The sequence below is a fragment of the Lepidochelys kempii genome, chromosome 1, assembly GCF_965140265.1.
Source record: "Lepidochelys kempii isolate rLepKem1 chromosome 1, rLepKem1.hap2, whole genome shotgun sequence".
NCBI lineage: Eukaryota > Metazoa > Chordata > Testudines > Cheloniidae > Lepidochelys > Lepidochelys kempii.
Genome location: NC_133256.1, coordinates 81,631,510 through 81,650,023, shown reverse-complemented (window position 1 = coordinate 81,650,023; position 18,514 = coordinate 81,631,510). Strand labels below are relative to the sequence as shown.

Here is an 18,514-nt window from a genome sequence, read left to right as displayed (position 1 = left end):
AAAATGTATGCATAGATATAATGTAGTTGTAGAGGACACCATATAAAAATGTGCATTTATCACATGAATGTATCTGTATTTTTGTATGAGTAACATTTCTGGAGAGTCTTTCTAAATCTAATGATATTTGGCTAGTTCTGTTTGGGTTTGCAGCACTGCAGAAGATTATCTCATAGTTTTTCAATGAAATTTTCTAAAAACTTGAAAACATTTCTGTCCATGTTATATATTTAATAAAGAAACTACTTTTTTCAGCATTTTGAAATCAGCTTTTGTTTTTTGATAACCTAGCTATCTCTCTTGCATCACCCTGAGTTGCAACATAGTGGTTGGTATGGCAGTGGCTCTGAACTCATTTTAAAGACCAATTTTTAGATGCTGAATACCTAATTTTTGTTATATGTTGCTATGTTGGACAGAGTAAATCTTGTCACAGTTCTGGGGAATGGATTAAATTTGTTGAGCTATTTCTATCTTCCCATTGCTAAAGCACTCGGGCACATCATGAAAAGTAATCTTTCACAGAATAATAAAACAGTAGTATAAAGATTTCACAACAGAATAATTTGCATATTATCAGGAAAAAAAAAACCCTCTAATAAAATAGGTTAACTAAAAGCTTGACCAAATAAAGCTTTCACCTTTAAATTTCTAATGTATTGGAACAAACGTAGGTCATACAATTGATATCCTTTTATTTTGTTGTATATAATCCTGTTCTGATTGTACAAGTATTTTCTTAATATTTGCATTAAATTGTGAAACAGCTAATACTTGCACAGTGTAGCATTTGTTAAGAATTGTCACGTTAAACGTTTTTTGTTTCAATATTCACTCATTTATTTTAGGTAGCAAAATATGTGGTAGAAATCAAGATAAATAGGAAACCAAATATACTTGTCCAATTCATCTCCTAAATGTCAGTCCACTGTAGTAAAAGCCGTGGAAACTATTGAGTCCACTTTCTTGGAATTCACTGTGCCTTCATAGAGCCCTGTTGACTTGCAGGGCTGGACCCAAACTGTCTGCATGAGCAAAATTTTAAACACATTAGTAAGGCCACGTCTGCGCTCTACAAGTTCTGCAGCAATGCCGATATAGTGTAGACACTTCATGCATCGATGGAAGGGGTTTTTCCATCAATGTAGTTAATTCACCTCTCTGAGACAGGGTAGCTTTGTTGACAGAGGAGTTCTTGTTGACCTAGCTGCGTCTAAAGTGTGGGTTAGGTTGACCGTACTGTGTTGCACAGGACATGAAATTTTTCACAGCCCTGAGCGACATAGTTAGCCTGATCTAATTTTCAGGTGTGGAGCAGGTCTAGGACAGCTGCTTTCTCATTAAATAAGAGAACATGTATTTTCATTTTGTACCAAATACATGGGAGAACTCATACCTGTGCAGGTTGGAAAAGGATGGGGCATCTAAATGTAAGATCTTTGTTCCCTAACTTGAGTGCTAATGCAGAATATTCTTAGAGGAGATAGAGCTTTCCAAATGAAGATGGGCTATTAGTGTTGCCAACTTTTTTCAGTAACCATTATCTTTGGGTTTTAACTGTCTCCTCCTCCTGAAGTCACATACTTAGATTCTTGATGATGATGGTTGTCAGTAATTGCTCCTGTTGAACCTGCATTGAAAATGGTATGAGGTGCTATCCTGTGGTGGGTTTTGTCCTATCTTCACAGTTAGACTGCTTGGAGCACTGTTTTAGGGGACTAGTCATTAACAGGTGGCAGAGATAGGTCAGATTCTAGTTCATATGGTGCTTAACTTGTCTGCAGAAGCAGTTAGAATCTTCACCTGCCAAAAATCAACAGATCTAATCGATGTTTCAGGCTTTTGACAGTCAATATCTTTGCCAGCTCACCAGCAGCATTACGAACAGATGGTCAGCTTGTGGTTTGGAAATGTTTCCAAGAATTTTTAAGGAGGCAAAGCACCATAGTACACACTATGATTCCTGAAAGATTGCAAGATTAATTTCTATCTTTAAATACTCTTCAAGTATTGGATCATGTCTATAAGTAGACATTTTCAGCATCGGACAATTACTTTATCCGAAAACCTTAGTTTAGAATTCAGAAAATGCAGAAGTCCTGAAAGCACCTCTTTGCAATTGATATCTGGAAACTGCAACTTATAATGTTCTAACTTGAGCAGGATTTCCTTTTAAATTGTGATTTATTTGTAAGTGCCTACAGAGATACTCCTTGGTCTGCTAGTGTGAAACATACTTTTTCCAAAATAAGGCCCCCTGATGCTACAGTTGGATGCGTTTGGGCAAATCCTTGTCATGTCAGTTCATTTTGGAATCAGTGCCTATCTTACCAGACAGTTCTTATATTCAAGGAATATATCTTATACCATTTTACCTGGATTGTCACACTTAAAATCTGATAATTTTTAATCTTAAAAAAAATCCTCCAGACTTTGCAGAACCCTTTTTGTTATAGTCTGCATTCAGCATTGTACAGTTAAAACTTTAGCACTTAGTTATAATCTTATACAATTACACAGGGTTAGAAAAGAACTAATTATTTTTTCTTCTTGTTAGAATGTGACTAAATTATCTGTGAAAGATAGACTGGGTTTTGTGTCAAAACTGCCTGCTCCAGCAACAGAGAAGGTAAGAAAATGCATGTCTGATTATTCCTTCTACTCACATTTGTATATCAGCTGTATCCTTGATACAAAATTAATTTTGTTTCAACTTTGTCCTTATCATAAATACCTAATTGAAGCACAATTAACCAGTGCTTTGGAGCTGTGCTCCAGCTCCGCTCCAGCTCCAGGCAAAAACCTGCGGCTCCACTGCTCCGGAGCTGCTCCGCGGGCTCTGCTCCAAAGCCCTGCAATTAACTGCTAAAAGTAATCTCAGAGAAAGTATACAGCAAGTATGCTTTGCTTAATGAATGGTTAAATTGCAATGGGAATAAAATGCAATGGGGCATGTACTACTATTTCACATTTTGAACTTCAGATATTGGGTTGTATGCTTTCTACTACAAACAATTTGTCTGAACTCCTTCTAGAATATCTATTCTAGAGCCTAAATTGTTAGCACGTTACTTGGTTGAACTTAAATTGCAAATACATTTTTAAGTAATATTTAAGTAGTTTAGCTGGTCTCTCCTTTTTTGTTAAATGGCTTCTGATTAATCTTTGTTTCTGTGTGTCATGGCAGTAGTAGCCAAAATTTCAGGAGATAAGACTGGATTTAAGGCAAATATCAGCATTTTTTTCTTTCATTGGTTTCCTGCTGTTTGTGAAGCAGACTGTCCTGAAGGCATTTGTAGAAGTACAGTTTGGAGGAGTGGAATTTTTTGTAACTAGTTAAAGCAGCATTTCATCTCATCTCTGATTGGCCCACTAAGGCACTTCTTATGGGCTTTCACAATTGACATTGATAATAAAGCTTCGATTTTTTTCTACTCTCAACACATCTACTCTAGAAAATACTTTTCTAGTGGAAGGAGTAGAGGTAATAGTAGAAAAAAGTTGTAATGCCCTTTTTGTGATACATTTCAGTTGTAAATCCCTCTTTTATTTGTAGCTGACCTTCTAATTCATTTCTTTCTGCTGTTTCCTTCCTGTTACTGTTTTCTCTTGGTATCATTTTTTTTTTATGGAGTACATACATGGCTGACCAGTGGACTCACCAGCAATCTGTATGCAGCTTTTAATTTTAACTTTCTCCTAAGTTATATTGAAGCTATTTAAATGCCCTTTATATAGATGCAGTGGCCTCCTAATGAGGCAAGTAAGGTCATACCTGCATTTTTGTGGTATTTATTTATACATGGGTATGACCATTCCAAAGTAGCCTAACTAGCTAAAGCAGATAGTTGATGTAATGCTGCATTTTTGTTTATCATTTAACTCCAATCTACTGCAAACATGTTTACTTTAATTTTGATATGGTAATGAATTATAATCAAAGGAGGCAAAAGGTGTCTATATTGTGGAAAAGCCAATGCATTTTGAAGCACTCTTGTTTAAAAAAAATCTAAAAATTGACATAATAAAATGATTTCCTCTTATAGGTATTGTCCACGTCTACTGGCTTGACTAAAACTGTATACAATCCTGCTGCTTTGAAGGCAGCACAGAAATCTTTGCCTGTTGTTTCCACTTCCATTCTAGACTCTAATGAAGCACAGAAGAAAAAACAGGTAAAGTAAATATGCTTCTTTATAAAATGGGTACAGTACATTGAGGAGTTCTGTATTTGATAGAGACAGTGTCAACATATTTCCTCAGAACGGCATAATGGAACAAGTTAATCAAATTACCTTCACTAATAATAGTGTAGTTGGTGTTGAAAGAACAAAAAAATGCTTTCAGCATTTGTTCCCATTGTTTACTTTTTTCAGTATATTTTCTAGCAGTATAAGTATACGGTAGACTTAAGATCCTATAGGAACTCAAAATCAGAAGCATCTTTCATGGAAATAGAATCTCCAGTTTGAGACATAAACTGGGAGATAAACTGTGAGAAGGAAGTACAGAACAACCCTAACTTTATCTTCCAAACCATTTAGAACTCACCTGCCTTTTTGCAACATTCTGGATTCTTAGTGACCAAGTATATTCTCAACTGAAAACTGTCCTGCTGTTCATTCTACAGTTTCTTAACTGCACTTCATTCATCCAGAATCTTTTTTATTTTTAAATCAAACTGAATTTTGGAGTCCTTATAATTCTACTTTGAGATTACAGAAAATAAAGCAAAAGAAGCATGCTAATCTCTGAATGGGTCAGACCGTCTCAGCTAAAGTTAGGCTTAAAAAAACGCTTTAGGTTCCTGTAATTAACTTTTCTAATTTATGTCAACTAAATGTAGAATAAATGTTCTTCTTCAAGTGGTTGCTCATGTCCATTCAACTTAGGTGGAGGAGAGCATAACTGCAGCCAGGGCGACACTCCAGGCAGCATTGGATGCGGCGGACACTGCCGCCTGAACCATGGTTTTGGCCGTTGCTATGTGCCGGACATCCTGGCTGCTCCTCTTCGGCTTATCCACGGAGGCTCAGCAGTCGATGCAAGACCTTCCCTTCGATGGGCAAGCCCTGTTTGCAGAACAGATGGACAATAAGCTCCATGGCCTCAAGGACTCCCACACAACTCTTAAAATGGGCCTGTGTGTTCCTGACCCTGCCTGCATGCCGTTCAAGCCACAGCAGCATCAGGGCCAGGGAAGCCACCCTCGCCAGGAGCCTCCCCAAAAGAAATCCAGAGGCTACAAGCAGCTGCCTAGCCACTAGCCTTTGCAGGCTTCTCAGTCGAGCTCTACTTGCAATAAGCAGGCGGAGAAATGCCCATTTTGAGGGTACGCCCAAGGTGACTTACCGGACTGTTCCAGGATCCGTCCTCCCCTATTTTTGCCAGTTGCCTTTCTCCTTTCCTCCCTGTGTTGGCATCTGTAACATCAGACCAATGTGTTCTCAGTACGGTGGTGCGGGGTTGCACCCTTCAGTTGCTTTCTACTCCTCCTTCCCACCCCCTCTCCCTGCCCCTCTTTAGGGACCCTTCTCACGAGAGTCTCCTTGTGCAGGAGGTAGAGGGGTTACTGCAGCTAGGTTCGGTGGAGGTCATTCCTCCAGAGTACAGGAACAAGGGGTTCTGTTCTTGCTATTTTTACAACCTATCCTGGACCTGCAAGACTTGAACCGCTTCCTAGTGAAGCTGAAGTTCAGCATGGTCTCCCTGGCCTCCGTGGATCCGGGAGACTGGTACGCTGAGCTGGATCTGAAAGATGCGTACTCTCGCATTGCCATCTTCAAGGGACACAGATGCTTCCTCTGGTTTGCTGTAGGTCCAAATCACTATCAGTTTGCTGTCCTCCCGTTTGGCCTAGCAACAGCACTGCAGATATTTATTAAGTGCATGTCGGTGGTGGCTGCTTACCTCAGACGTTGTGGTGTCCAGAGCTACCCGAACCTCAACGACTGGCTAGTCCTAGGCAGCTCCAGGTCCAAAGAGATGTTGCGATGCTGTTAGCCACTTGCAGTTGCTTCGACCTGTTGGTAAAGAAGAACAAAAATCCACATTAGTTCTGGTTCAGAGGATAGAGTTCATCGGAGCGGTGCTTGACTCGACCCGCACGTGCTGCTGGAGAGATTCAGGGCATTGATGGACCTTATCGCGGAAGTCTCATTGTTTGCCTTGAGCACGTCCGGGGTTTGCCTGCGCCTACTAGGTCACATGGCAGCGTGTACATGGGTGGTGTGCCACGCCAAGCTCCGGATGTTACCATCTCCACAGCAGTACTTACCTTGTTGTGATGATGGACCAACCCCAGGAAAGTCCTGGAAGGAGTTCCCTTCGTCAGCACTTCTCATTCAGTCGAGTTGGTTTCGTACGCCTCGGACCTCGACTGGCAGGGGGGCACGTCTCAGCACTCTCCAGACCCAGGGTATGTGGTTCCCAGAGGAAATGACAATACACATAAACATCAGAGCTCAGGGCGGTGCACAGTCTTCCTATCTCACCTGTCGGGCATAGTGGTCAGAGTCTTGACGGACAACAGTCTCAATGTTTTCCATCAGTGGTTCCCCAACTTGTTCTGCCGCTTGTGCAGGGAAAGCCCCTGGTGGGCCGGGCCGGGCCAGTTTGTTTGCCTGCTATGTCCACAGGTTCAGCCGATCGTGGCTCCTAGTGGCCGCGGTTCGCTGCTCCAGGCCAGTGGGAGCTGCGATAGGCTGAGCCTGCGGACACGGCCGGTAAACAAACCGGCCGTCCCACCAGGGGCTTTCCCTGCACAAGCAGTGGAACAAGTTTTTGGGAACCGCTGTTCTACATCAACAGACAAGGGGGAGCATGATCCACGGCCTTCTGCCAAGAGGCACTCCATCTCTGGGACTTGTGTATCTACCATGGAATGTACCTAGAAACGTGTCACCTTCTGGGTGCCAAGAATACGCTAGCAGATCACCTGAGCAGGGATTTCTCCTCTCACCACGAGTGGGTGCTCCACCCAGAGGTAGCCAGCACGATCTTCCAGAGGTAGGGAACTCCCCAGGTGGATTTGTTTGCCACTAGGCAGAACAGGAGTGCCACAGGTTTTGCTCCAGACGGAGACTGGGCAAGGACTCCCTCTCTGATGCCTTCCTCCTGCCGAGAGCAGGAAGCTTGATATATGCGTTCCATCTAATTCTGCTCATCAGCAAGGTCCTAGCGAAAATCAAGAGAGACAAGGCTCAGGTTATCATGATCGCCCCTGCATGGCCTTGCCAGCACTGGTTCTGGATGCTGTCGAGCCTGGCAGCGATCCCGCCGTGGCCCCTGCCAAACCGACCGGACCTACTGTCACAGGATCACGGTAGACTCTTGCACTCCAACCTTGTGTTCCTCCACCTCACGGCGTGAGTGTTGCGTGGCTGAACCCTGAGGAACGGGCCTGTTCAGAAGGCGTCCAGAAGGTCATCCTTGAGAGTAGGAAGCCCTCAATTAAATAGACTTACCTGGCAAAGTGGACGAGGTTCTCCCGCTGGACAGGCAAACGGGGCATCTCCCCTTTGCATTCTTCGATGCAGTCAATCTTAGACTACCTGCTTCATTTGAGGAACCAGGGCCTGACACACTCCTCTATCAAGGTGCATCTGGCAGCCATTTCTGCCTTTTATCTGCCAATCCAGGGTCAGTGTTCTCCCATGACATGACAGTCCAATTCCTCAGAGGTCTTAAGAGACTTTTTCCACAAGTTTGGTCCCCAGTCCCGCAGTGGGATCTTGCTTGGTTTTGTCCAGGCTCACAGGCCTGTCCTTTGAGCCTTTGGCCTCGTGCTCCCTCTCTCACTTATTGGCGAGGCGAGTCTCTGAGCTGCGAACCTTGACCTTAGAGCTGCTGTACATGGTCTTCTATAAGAACAAGGTTCAGCTCCGGCCCCACGTGGCCTTCCTTCCCAAGGTGGTGTCTACTTTCCACGTGAGTCAGGACATCTTCCTTTTGGTCTTCTGCTCCAAGCCCCATGAGACTAGTGAAGAGCGGCACCTTCATGCTTTGGACGTTAGAAGAGCCCTGGCTTTCTACCTAGGTTAGACAAAGCCTTTCTGTAAGTTGACTCAGCTTTTCATCTCTGCAGCTGATAGGATGAAGGGCCTCCCAGTGTCCACACAGAGGATTTCTAATTGGATCACCTCTTGCATTCGGACTTGTTATGAGTGGGCGGGAGTCCCTGTGCCGCCATTCGTCATAGCCCACTTGACAGAACGCAGGCATCCTCGGCGGCCTTCCTGGCACAGGACATCTGTCACACTGCAACGTGGTCTTTGGTGCACACATTCACAGCCCATTATGCCATCACTCAGCAGGCCAGAGACGACGCTGGGTTCGGCAGAGCTGTGTTACAATCTACACGTCTGTGAACTCCTACCTACCTCCACGGGGTACTGCTTGGGGATCACCTAAACTGAATGGACATGAGCAAGTATTCAAAGAAAAGACATTTACATTTTCCCATAACTGGTGTTCTTCGAGATTTGTTGCTCATGTCCATTCTACAACCCGCCCTCCTCCCCCACTGTTGGAATTTCCGGCAAGAAGGAACTGAGGGTGGGGGGAGCCGACGGTGCCCTACGTACCACAGCATGTGTGCGCCACTCCAGGGGGTGCCAGAGCTTGTCCCCTACGGTTACTGCTGAGGGAGAAAACTTCCAACACGGGTGCATGTGGTGTGTGCATGTGCGCGTGCACACACACTTAAGTTGAATGGACACGAGCAACACATCTTGAACATCAGTTACAGAAAAAGGTAACTGTCTTTTTTCAGTTCATAACAAATGAGCTGAATCCATCCAATTTAGGTTCCTAAAAAAGCATTGAGGATGACATAACTTCTGTATAGAGGGTTTAAGTTAATAGACACTAACTACAGAGATCTTCAAATTTAACACACATGCCTTTGTAACTGCATCTCACCTGTAATATGGGGTCAGATTTTCAAGTTGCCTCTGATATATGGGGTCTCCAACATTATACAGCTATAACCTGACTTTTCGGAAGACGTGAGCACCTGTAGCTTCCAGTGACTTCAGACTTATTGAATAAGTCTTAAAGATAAAAAGAAACAACAAATTTTGCCCTCTTGCTGGTTCATTTTTTCTGCTGCCCTTTTGCTGTCTGAAGAGATGGGTATTATTATAATACAATACCTGTGAGAAATTCATGGCTTGTTGGGACGGATGTCAAAGGTAGCTCCCCTTTCCTCCTCCTCCTCCTGTCTTCCTTTGTTTTCCGCATCTCCCTTTCCTTTCCTCATTCCCCTGTGTTTATAATCCCTCTATGGACTGCAGCCACTGGAGAACAGGATCACGCACTAGAGCAAATAAGACATTCTGAGCAAGCAGAAGTCAGGTTGGTGTATGGGAGAAGAGAGACACAAACATAGCTTAGTATTAATATTAGTATTTTGTAGCTGTCGACACATTTGCATTCTGTATAAGGTAATTCACCTTGCAGTCCGAGTCCAGCTGGCATGGAAATGCTGACCCAGAAATGCAGGCAGATTCTTATGTTCCTTCTCCCTCATCAACTATGTTTGTATAAAATTCCTTAGCTCTTCTTGAAAATGTGCTGAATCATGAGCTTCTGCTCCCATTCTGTGCCTGAGAGCAGGAAGTGATTGCTTTCTTTACAGCAGCTGCAGCAGAAGCTGAATAGAAGCTCTGGCATCTCTCCTGCTCCCTCCTCCAAGTACAGTATTTTAGAAATACAGTAATACAATTCTGAAATGGACAAATTTACATTTCATACTTCTGTATTCATAAATATGTGGCAAGATTCCACTTCAAAAATTGAAAGTTATGTTCCTTACAAGTTACACTAGCCAATCATAATGTTACTTTCCAGGTAGCAAGTTTTTGGTGATGTTATCAAAGTTTTTTAAGAACTTCCTATGAACTTTTGATTTTTGTGGCCTGAGACTGTACTATGAAATATGTCTAATTTATTGTAGGACTCAACATACGGTTGCTTCTAGGATACTTCCCTTATGTGTCTGAACTCCTGCAATAAAATCATGGTTGCACTATAAAGAATACCAAAATTCCTCTGGTAATGTGGTGGTAAAATATTCTGCTTTTCACACTGGAATAGTGATCTGTAAAATGGTTACCCTAGTCCTAGATAAGTGATAAAGATTGACGCTTTCCTGGCATCTATTTAACTAAGTCTGGTTGTCAGATTTATCACTAACCCTGATGTTTGATACGCTAAGGATAGCTTTGATAACCCTCTTTTTGTACGTCAGGTGAGCCTATTTCTATTACTAGAATTTATTTTTGTCAGAATTTCTTTTTGTAATCACTTACTACAGTAGGCAAACTAGTTTATTCAGTGACAGAATATTCTCTTGATGAATTCTTGATTCCAAAAATCTTAGGAACTTTCTGTAATTTTATTTTATGCCCCTAGGAAGCACTAAGACTTCAACAAGATGTGAGAAAGAAAAAACAGGAGATCTTAGAAAAGCACATTGAAACACAAAAGGTAAAGTATTTAGATGCTCCCTGATTGGAGCTTTCTGCAGAGATAATAAAAGTAACAGTTGACAGCATGAGTTGTAAAATCATTATAATAGTTTGTCGTAATCATAAATTGCAATTAATGGTATGTAAATATATAATACCACCAACTTTTTGTGCTTTTCATCCATAAATCTCAATGCAAAAGAGGTCACTATCACAAAGTGTTCTGACTGTTGGTTCTCATGCTTCCCTCATTAGACAGTGTGGGATTCTTTTATCTCTAAGATTTTTGTTAGTGGGGGCCAGTGTTTGAGCTTCCCGTGTTTTCCCTATCATGCACTGCTGATCCCTCAATCCCTAGAACCATCTAACCAGTTCTTCCTTGATTGTGGTCAGCGAAGGAGCCACATGTGGACTTCCACCTGTTGCTGCATCTGACCATCTTGCCAGCCTTGTTCTCTAGGTGTCTTTTTCCTGGTGTCCTTACTTGCAGTCAGCTCTGTAAAGAGAGAGGAAGAAGTGCTGTTGTGCTTTTATTGATGCTCTGGTTTGCTTGTTCTTGAAGTGCCAAGTCTGTCTGCTCTTTTTTTTTTTTTTTTTGTCTCCAGAATTGTTTGGCATTTTGTTCCAGTTGCTCAGTATATTGGAGTTCTGTATTCTGTATGCTAAGTTTTTCTTGTTGGCACTTCCATGTTTCTTAGTGCATTTTTGTGGTGCTGCTTTTTGTTGATACTCAAGTGCTCTGGCACTGCTCCTCAGCACTTTGGCACATCTTTTTCTAATGATGTATTCTTTGTTCAAGAAGGATCATTTCTTCTGCTTCCTTTGTTCATCTTCGGAAATTTTAGGATAGTGGTTCCAAGATATGTGCTTGGGGCAAAAAATTGTAATACAGTTTAACCTGATTGCTACATCTTTTACCTCATAATTGATCATGACATGCGAGGTTGTCAAGTATGCCTGGAAACTTCACCCAGAGCAGTCTACTTTTGTACGGGATCCATCAAATACCCCAAATACTCATGGGAAACATAAATTCAGCCAACACCTGGCTTGGAATGCTTTAAAATGAAAGCCTGAGTATAGTCATTTTTGCTGAGCCCTGGAACTTGGTGTTGACACCTCCTGCATCATCACACTTCCCCATGTGGTCGTTTTCCATTGCTGTTGGGAAGGCTGAAAGGGAGTCTATTTGTAAACTGGGGGTATATCTTTAAAAAAAAAAAAGGCGCTATATTTACTGCAGACTAGACACTAGTGATCAAAGTTAGGCTTGTTTTTATCTAAAATAGTATTTTCAAACACACGGAATCAGTAGATACAAACATGAGCTAATGAGGTTAAAATTGAAGGTGGTAGAAACTGGCATGTTGATTATAGATAGAACCTTGATCTACAGGAATACTGAGGTAATAGGATATAAAATCTAAACCTGACATTCACCTATGATGTGCATGGCGCTACATAGAAACAGACTTAACTCTTGTCTTCAGTATGAAAGAAAGGTGTGTTCTTGAGTTAGCTAACTTAAGTTAAAATCCTGGTAAAAATCTAAGCAGTTTGTAATTTTTACATGAGTTAGCAGGTTGAGTTAAATTAGTCTTCCCCAAAGTCTTTAACTGGACCTACTATCTCATTTGCAAACTACAAACTGTCTTGTCTTCACTAGGATTTTAACTTGAGTTTGATAACTCAAGTTAAGAAAACACCTATTTTTGTACTAATGGCATGGCCAAAGACAGTTCCTGCCCCTAAGAGCTGTTGAGATGAGCTGTCAAGGCTGAATTCCCACTCTGTCACTCCGAGTGCAGAAGTGAGGGCCCGCAAGGATTCTAAAAATTAATACTGGCCACTCCAGGCTTGTATTACACTCCCAAGGTTACAGCTTTTCTCTGACTGTAGCGTGGTAAACGCTGCCACCACCCAAATGCAAAAAAACCCCTTTGAACCCAGGAAGGAGCACTTGGAAATTCCTCCCTGTGGGGTACCCTCAAGCCCTTTCACCACCCCTTCCGGGGAAGAGCTGAGAAAGACACAGTTAATTTCCTTTGTTTTCTACCAGCTAATCAAACAACATGAACAAACCTCTTAGAACACCAAAAATCCAATCCTGTTCTTAAAAAAGGTAATTTTTTATTAAAAACAAAAAGGAAAAGATTACGTCTGGAACTTAGGCTTTTTGCTAGATCTTAAAAGAAACAATTTACACAATTTAAGCACCCAAAACAGCTTTCTTGGGGGTTCAGTTTAAGGGTTACAAGCAAACAAAAGCATCAAAGGTTAGCACAGAAGAGCTCCACAAGCCTTAAAAAATACAGAAATAAACCTGATCGCGTCTAGCTAAACATTATGATCTACTTACACATTTGGAGTTCCGATAAGTAGTTCTAGGTATGATCTGATGATTTATGATCATACCTGGCTTAAAGCTGCTTATAGCATGGCTCCCTCCAGCCCAGAGAGTACAGACAAAGGGAAAGTTTCTTTCCCTATTTTAAAAAGTTCTGGCCTTCCCATTTGCTCTTTTGGTCAGGTGCCCACTTTTCTTTCTCTTTACCTGGGGGACTTTTTAACCCTTTACAGGTAAAGCAAGTAGAGAACAGCTACCAAGAGGGATTTTACAGTTGGCTGGCTGGCTGGGTGCCCATCAAAGGGAGCTATCGCCCCACTTTATTTATCACATGAGCACAACAAAAGATGCATAGAACAGTCGGGGTAGGAGGTGAAAGGCAAAGTCATAATTTAGGTTGGGTAGAATGCATGAAAAACTTTCTAGTATGTTGAACTATCTATTGCAGAATTTGAATTCTCTTTTGAAAAGATCCTCATTAATCATTACAAAAAGTAATAGTTAAATATACCCATTTACCTGAATATAAACTATATGAACAACCATTTTGATCTTTCAGAGTAGCAGCCGTGTTAGTCTGTATTCACAAAAAGCAAAGGAGGACTTGTGGCACCTTAGAGACTAACCAATTTATTTGAGCATAAGCTTTCGTGAGCTACAGCTCACTTCATCGGATGCATACTGTGGAAAGTGTAGAAGATCTTTTTATACACACAAAGCATGAAAAAATACCTCCTCCCACCCCACTCTCCTGCTGGTAATAGCTTATCTAAAGTGACCACTCTCCTTACAATGTGTATCATAATCAAGGTGGGCCATTTCCAGCATAAATCCAGGGTTTAACAAGAACGTCTGAGGAGGGGGGTGATCTTCCTGATAACACCATCCTGGCCACTATGGATGTAGAAGCCCTCTACACCAACATTCCACACAAAGATGGACTACAAGCCGTCAAGAACACTATCCCCGATAATGTCACGGCTAACCTGGTCGCTGAACTTTGTGACTTTGTCCTTACCCATAACTATTTCACATTTGGGGACAATGTATACCTTCAGATCAGCGGCACTGCTGTGGGTACCCCGCATGGCCCCACAGTATGCCAACATTTTTATGGCTGACTTAGAACAACGCTTCCTCAGCTCTCGTCCCCTAATGCCCCTACTCTACTTGCGCTATATTGATGACATCTTCATCATCTGGACCCATGGAAAAGAAGCCCTTGAGGAATTCCACCATGATTTCAACAATTTCCATCCCACCATCAACCTCAGCCTGGACCAGTCCACACAAGAGATCCACTTCCTGAACACTACAGTGCTAATAAACGATGGTCACATAAACACCACCCTATATCGGAAACCTACTGACCGCTATTCCTACCTACATGCCTCCAGCCTTCACCCTGACCACACCACATGATCCATCGTCTACAGCCAAGCTCTGCGATACAACCGCATTTACTCCAACCCCTCAGACAGAGACAAACACCTACAAGATCTCTGTCAAGCATTCGTACAACTACAATACCCACCTGCGGAAGTGAAGAAACAGATTGATAGAGCCAGAAGAGTTCCCAGAAGTCACCTACTACAGGACAGGCCTAACAAAGAAAAGAACAGAACGCCACTATCTGTCACCTTCAGCCCCCAACTGAAACCCCTCCAACGCATTATTAAGGATCTACAACCTATCCTGAAGGATGACCCAACACTCTCACAAATCTTGGGACACAGGCCAGTCCTTGCCTACAGAGAGCCCCCCCAACCTGAAGCAAATACTCACCAGGAACCACTAACCCAGGAACCTATCCTTGCAACAAAGCCCGTTGCTAACTGTGCCCACATATCTATTTAGGGGACACCATCACAGGGCCTAATAGCATCAGCCATACTATCAGAGGCTCGTTCACCTGCACATCCACCAATGTGATATATGCCATCATGTGCCAGCAATGCCCCTCTGCCATGTACATTGGTCAAACTGGACAGTCTCTACGTAAAAGAACAAATGGACACAAATCAGATGTCAAGAATTATAACATTCATAAACCAGTCGGAGAACACTTCAATCTCTCTGGTCACGCGATTACAGACATGAAAGTTGCGATATTACAACAAAAAAACTTCAAATCCAGACTCCAGCGAGAAACTGTTGAATTGGAATTCATTTGCAAATTGGATACAATTAACTTAGGTTACCTTGCATAATGACTTAGCCACTCCCAGTCTCTATTCAAGCCTATTTCCCCTTGTTTTTTCCTCCCCCCCGATGTTCTTGTTAAACCCTGGATTTGTGCTGGAAATGGCCCACCTTGATTATGATACACATTGTAAGGAGAGTGGTCACTTTAGATAAGCTATTACCAGCAGGAGAGTGGGGTGGGGGTTGGTATTTTTTCATGCTTTGTGTGTATAAAAAGATCATCTACACTTTCCACAGTATGCATCCGATGAAGTGAGCTGTAGCTCACGAAAGCTTATGCTCAAATAAATTGGTTAGTCTCTAAGGTGCCATGTTGATCTTGAAAGCCAAGTGTGTTTTCTCTGTTCTAACATTTTAATCAACATATCTAGGAAAACCCACAATTACATCTAGAATACTGATGCATTAATCCTCCCAACTATAATAAAAATGTTTTAAATTGGACAGATGCTGATTTCAAAGTTGGAGAAAAATAAACCCATGATGAAGTCAGAAGACAAAGCAGAAATAATGAAAACACTGGAGACTTTGACTAATAGCATTACCAAGTTAAAGGATGAATTAAAAGGTGTCTCATCTGGAGGTGCTCCTCTGAAAAGCTTGAAAACTAAGGCTCAGGTACTCAATTTCTGTTTTGTTTTTTTTTAAATAAGTTATATAATTGCGTCATGTGCTGATGCCACTCAGCTAAAAAAAAATCCCACCACTGTGAGTCTAAGTAAGTAAGATTATTCTATTAGTTTCCTTCACTATAAAGGGACGTTGTCAATTTAAAATACAGGTAGCTGTCTGAAATTGTTTTTTACCTCGTATTGTTACTTATATACCTAAATTTAGTACATCATCTGAAATATATCAGAAGAAAAATATTTTTCACTTTTTTTTCTCTTACCTTTGACAGCACTTTGTTAGTTTTGCTGCTTCTCCTGAATAGTCAGTCAAGTTCTCCTTTTCATTGTGGGTCTTTCCAGCAGCAATGGGGGAGAGGAATATTTTTTTTAAACAAAAGGAAGCTCTCACTGTAAGGGTTAGATTTAGAATAAGAAACAAATAACTACTTAAACTCACTAGAATTAAGTTGCTGTCCCGTCATGTTTTGATTGTATTATACAGTGCTATCAACTAAATAGTCATTTGGGTGGGCAATTATAGTACTGCATTAATCTTTCACTGTGAACTTGTCCCATATGCCATACTTTTTAGGTTGGAGACAATGTTAACGTATTTATTGTCAGTCTTTTGAATTCACTGGTCATAATGAGGTTTTAGTTGTGAGAGAAGTTTCTCTTCAGTGGTTTCTCTTTTTGATGCTACAGAAGGCTAATAACTCCCTTTTGTCGTTTCAGGAGTTAGACTTGGTCTGTAAACCTTTGCTTTCTGATCCAATTACATGACCTTTTTATGACCCTGATATTTTGTTATCTCTAGGGTGAGATCTTCAGCCCCAGATTAGAGTGAATGAACAATTTTAAAAGCCCTGGAAAAGTATCAATATTAAGGAATTAAAATGTTCCTCTAAACAAGTCATTCTAAACAAATAAATCACACATTTTCTGTTCTACCCTACTTAGACACAGAAACGTATAGGAAAAAAAACAGGGAAGGGTTTTTAAAAAAAAAATAGTGTAGTGTAGAGTGTTTTACCAGATACTTCTTTGGAAGACCACAGCCAGTCTTCATCTGTTCCAGTTTGTTCAGAATGCCAATCCCTTAGTATGTTTATTTCTCCCTTCTAAAGTTTTAGTTTTGGGATGCTACTCCGAAGACTTCATGACTTCACCTTAGACTGGATTCTAGGAAGGATCATCAGCTTTAAATTTGCCATCATATTTGAGAAAATACAAGGCAGCCTTACTTAATAGGAAGATGATGATGAAAAATAGTAATTATAAAATAATAATTGGGACTGGCAGTTGGACTTACGCTTCTGTGTGACTACTTCTGAAACACATCTTAGTTCTCAACCTGAGTTCTTTCTATTAAACTCCTAAGACCGCTATATTAAGAAAAGGATTAATTTGGTGGCGCTAGTTCTTGGATAGAAATTGTAAAACAGGGTTTTCCTAATCTTTTAGGAGCTGATAACCCCTTTCAGATCAGGAAATGTTTTATGACCTCTCTCCCCCCAAGACCACCTACCCCAACCATAGGGTGAACTTTTTCATACTAGAAATAACAGGTTTTGGAATTTGATCTCTGTTATGGAGATAAATTACAAGAATATTTGTCAGATTGAACTGTATTGCTGATGAATGATGTTCAATGAAGTTGAATTGCAGAAATAGTTTTAAATAGTTTTTGTTAGGTGGTTGATACCAGCACTTTTGGGGATTTTTTTGTTACTGCAGCTGAAAAACAATCTGACTAAAACTTAAGAATAAACAGCCAAAATCTGCTCTATTCCCGGCTAGAAAACATCCTGTTATAGTATACTACATTATACTATACTATACTCCTGTAGTTCTATTACAGGAGAAATGTCAGTTTGTCTTACACTGATTCAGTGAGTTCTGCAAGTAGTTAAGAAGCTCATCCTACAAGTAAGTCTGAAATAAGATTGGATACTGAATGATCAGATTCTGATAGTGCTTGACTGGCTCCTCATTTTCCTTGAAGACTGAAACAAAATGAAGCACCTCAAGAAGACTTATTTCCAAGTTTTTTTGCTGAATGTTTTTACTGTTTTGCATGGACAGAACATTTGTATTTCTCACCTGAAGAGAGTAGTTCAGTTTGTTAGGTGTCCAAAGATGTCTGCAAGGTAGGTTAAGCTTTGTCACACAGACAATTATTGAAGATATTAGCATGGAGAGACTTCATCATGAGGGAAAACCTGCACTTCCACTCTTGCCTCAAAGAGGAAAGTTAGCAGTCTGCCTTGTAAAAATGCTGTAATGCGAACAAGGTGGTGAAAGAAACCTGTGTCATCTGAGCGATTGGAGAGGAGGCGGAGCGGGGAGCCAGCTTTCTTAGTGTAGCTTTGGTGAAGTTCACTACTTTGACAGCTTCATGAAGGTCTTGGCCACAGGTTTTCAGGCATTTTCTGAACAGTTAAAGATTGGTCATGCATGAAGTCCTGAAAGCATAATGCATTGCATATATGTGACCAGGCCATTAGTTTTGCTTGTTCTTGCCTTGGTGCAATCTAAGTAGATTACAATACACTGCTCCTATTGAATGTGGAAATCTTTGTCTCCTGATATGTCAAGTAATCATTTTCTTCTTGAGGGACATTGCACAATGTTACAAAAGAATCTTCAATAGAAGCATCAGCAATATACCTAACAAACTTAAGAAGTTCTGAAGCACCAGAGTTTCTGACGAAGGAATTTGAATTGCTAAATAATCACTTTTCATGAGTTTTGAAAGCAGTTGTTTTCGGACATCCACATATCGCTGATACACCTGCAAAACAATATTTATCAAAAGCACTGTTTTTCAATTTGGTAATCACTGCATGAACTGTAACTTCAGAAACTATTTGTTATTT

General features: G+C 41.2%; 1 protein-coding gene across 4 annotated transcripts in view; it reads left to right on the top strand.

The window, feature by feature from the left end:
- Positions 1 to 18,514, top strand: part of RBM26 (RNA binding motif protein 26) — a 115,399-nt gene that overhangs the window by 49,396 nt on the left and 47,489 nt on the right. For all 4 annotated transcript variants that reach the window (XM_073347394.1, XM_073347385.1, XM_073347403.1 and 1 more), the window contains exons 14-17: positions 2,558 to 2,629; positions 4,047 to 4,175; positions 10,417 to 10,491; positions 15,472 to 15,642. In XM_073347394.1, the coding sequence (XP_073203495.1) occupies positions 2,558 to 2,629; positions 4,047 to 4,175; positions 10,417 to 10,491; positions 15,472 to 15,642 (447 nt within the window). The remainder of the gene's footprint in view (positions 1 to 2,557; positions 2,630 to 4,046; positions 4,176 to 10,416; positions 10,492 to 15,471; positions 15,643 to 18,514) is intronic.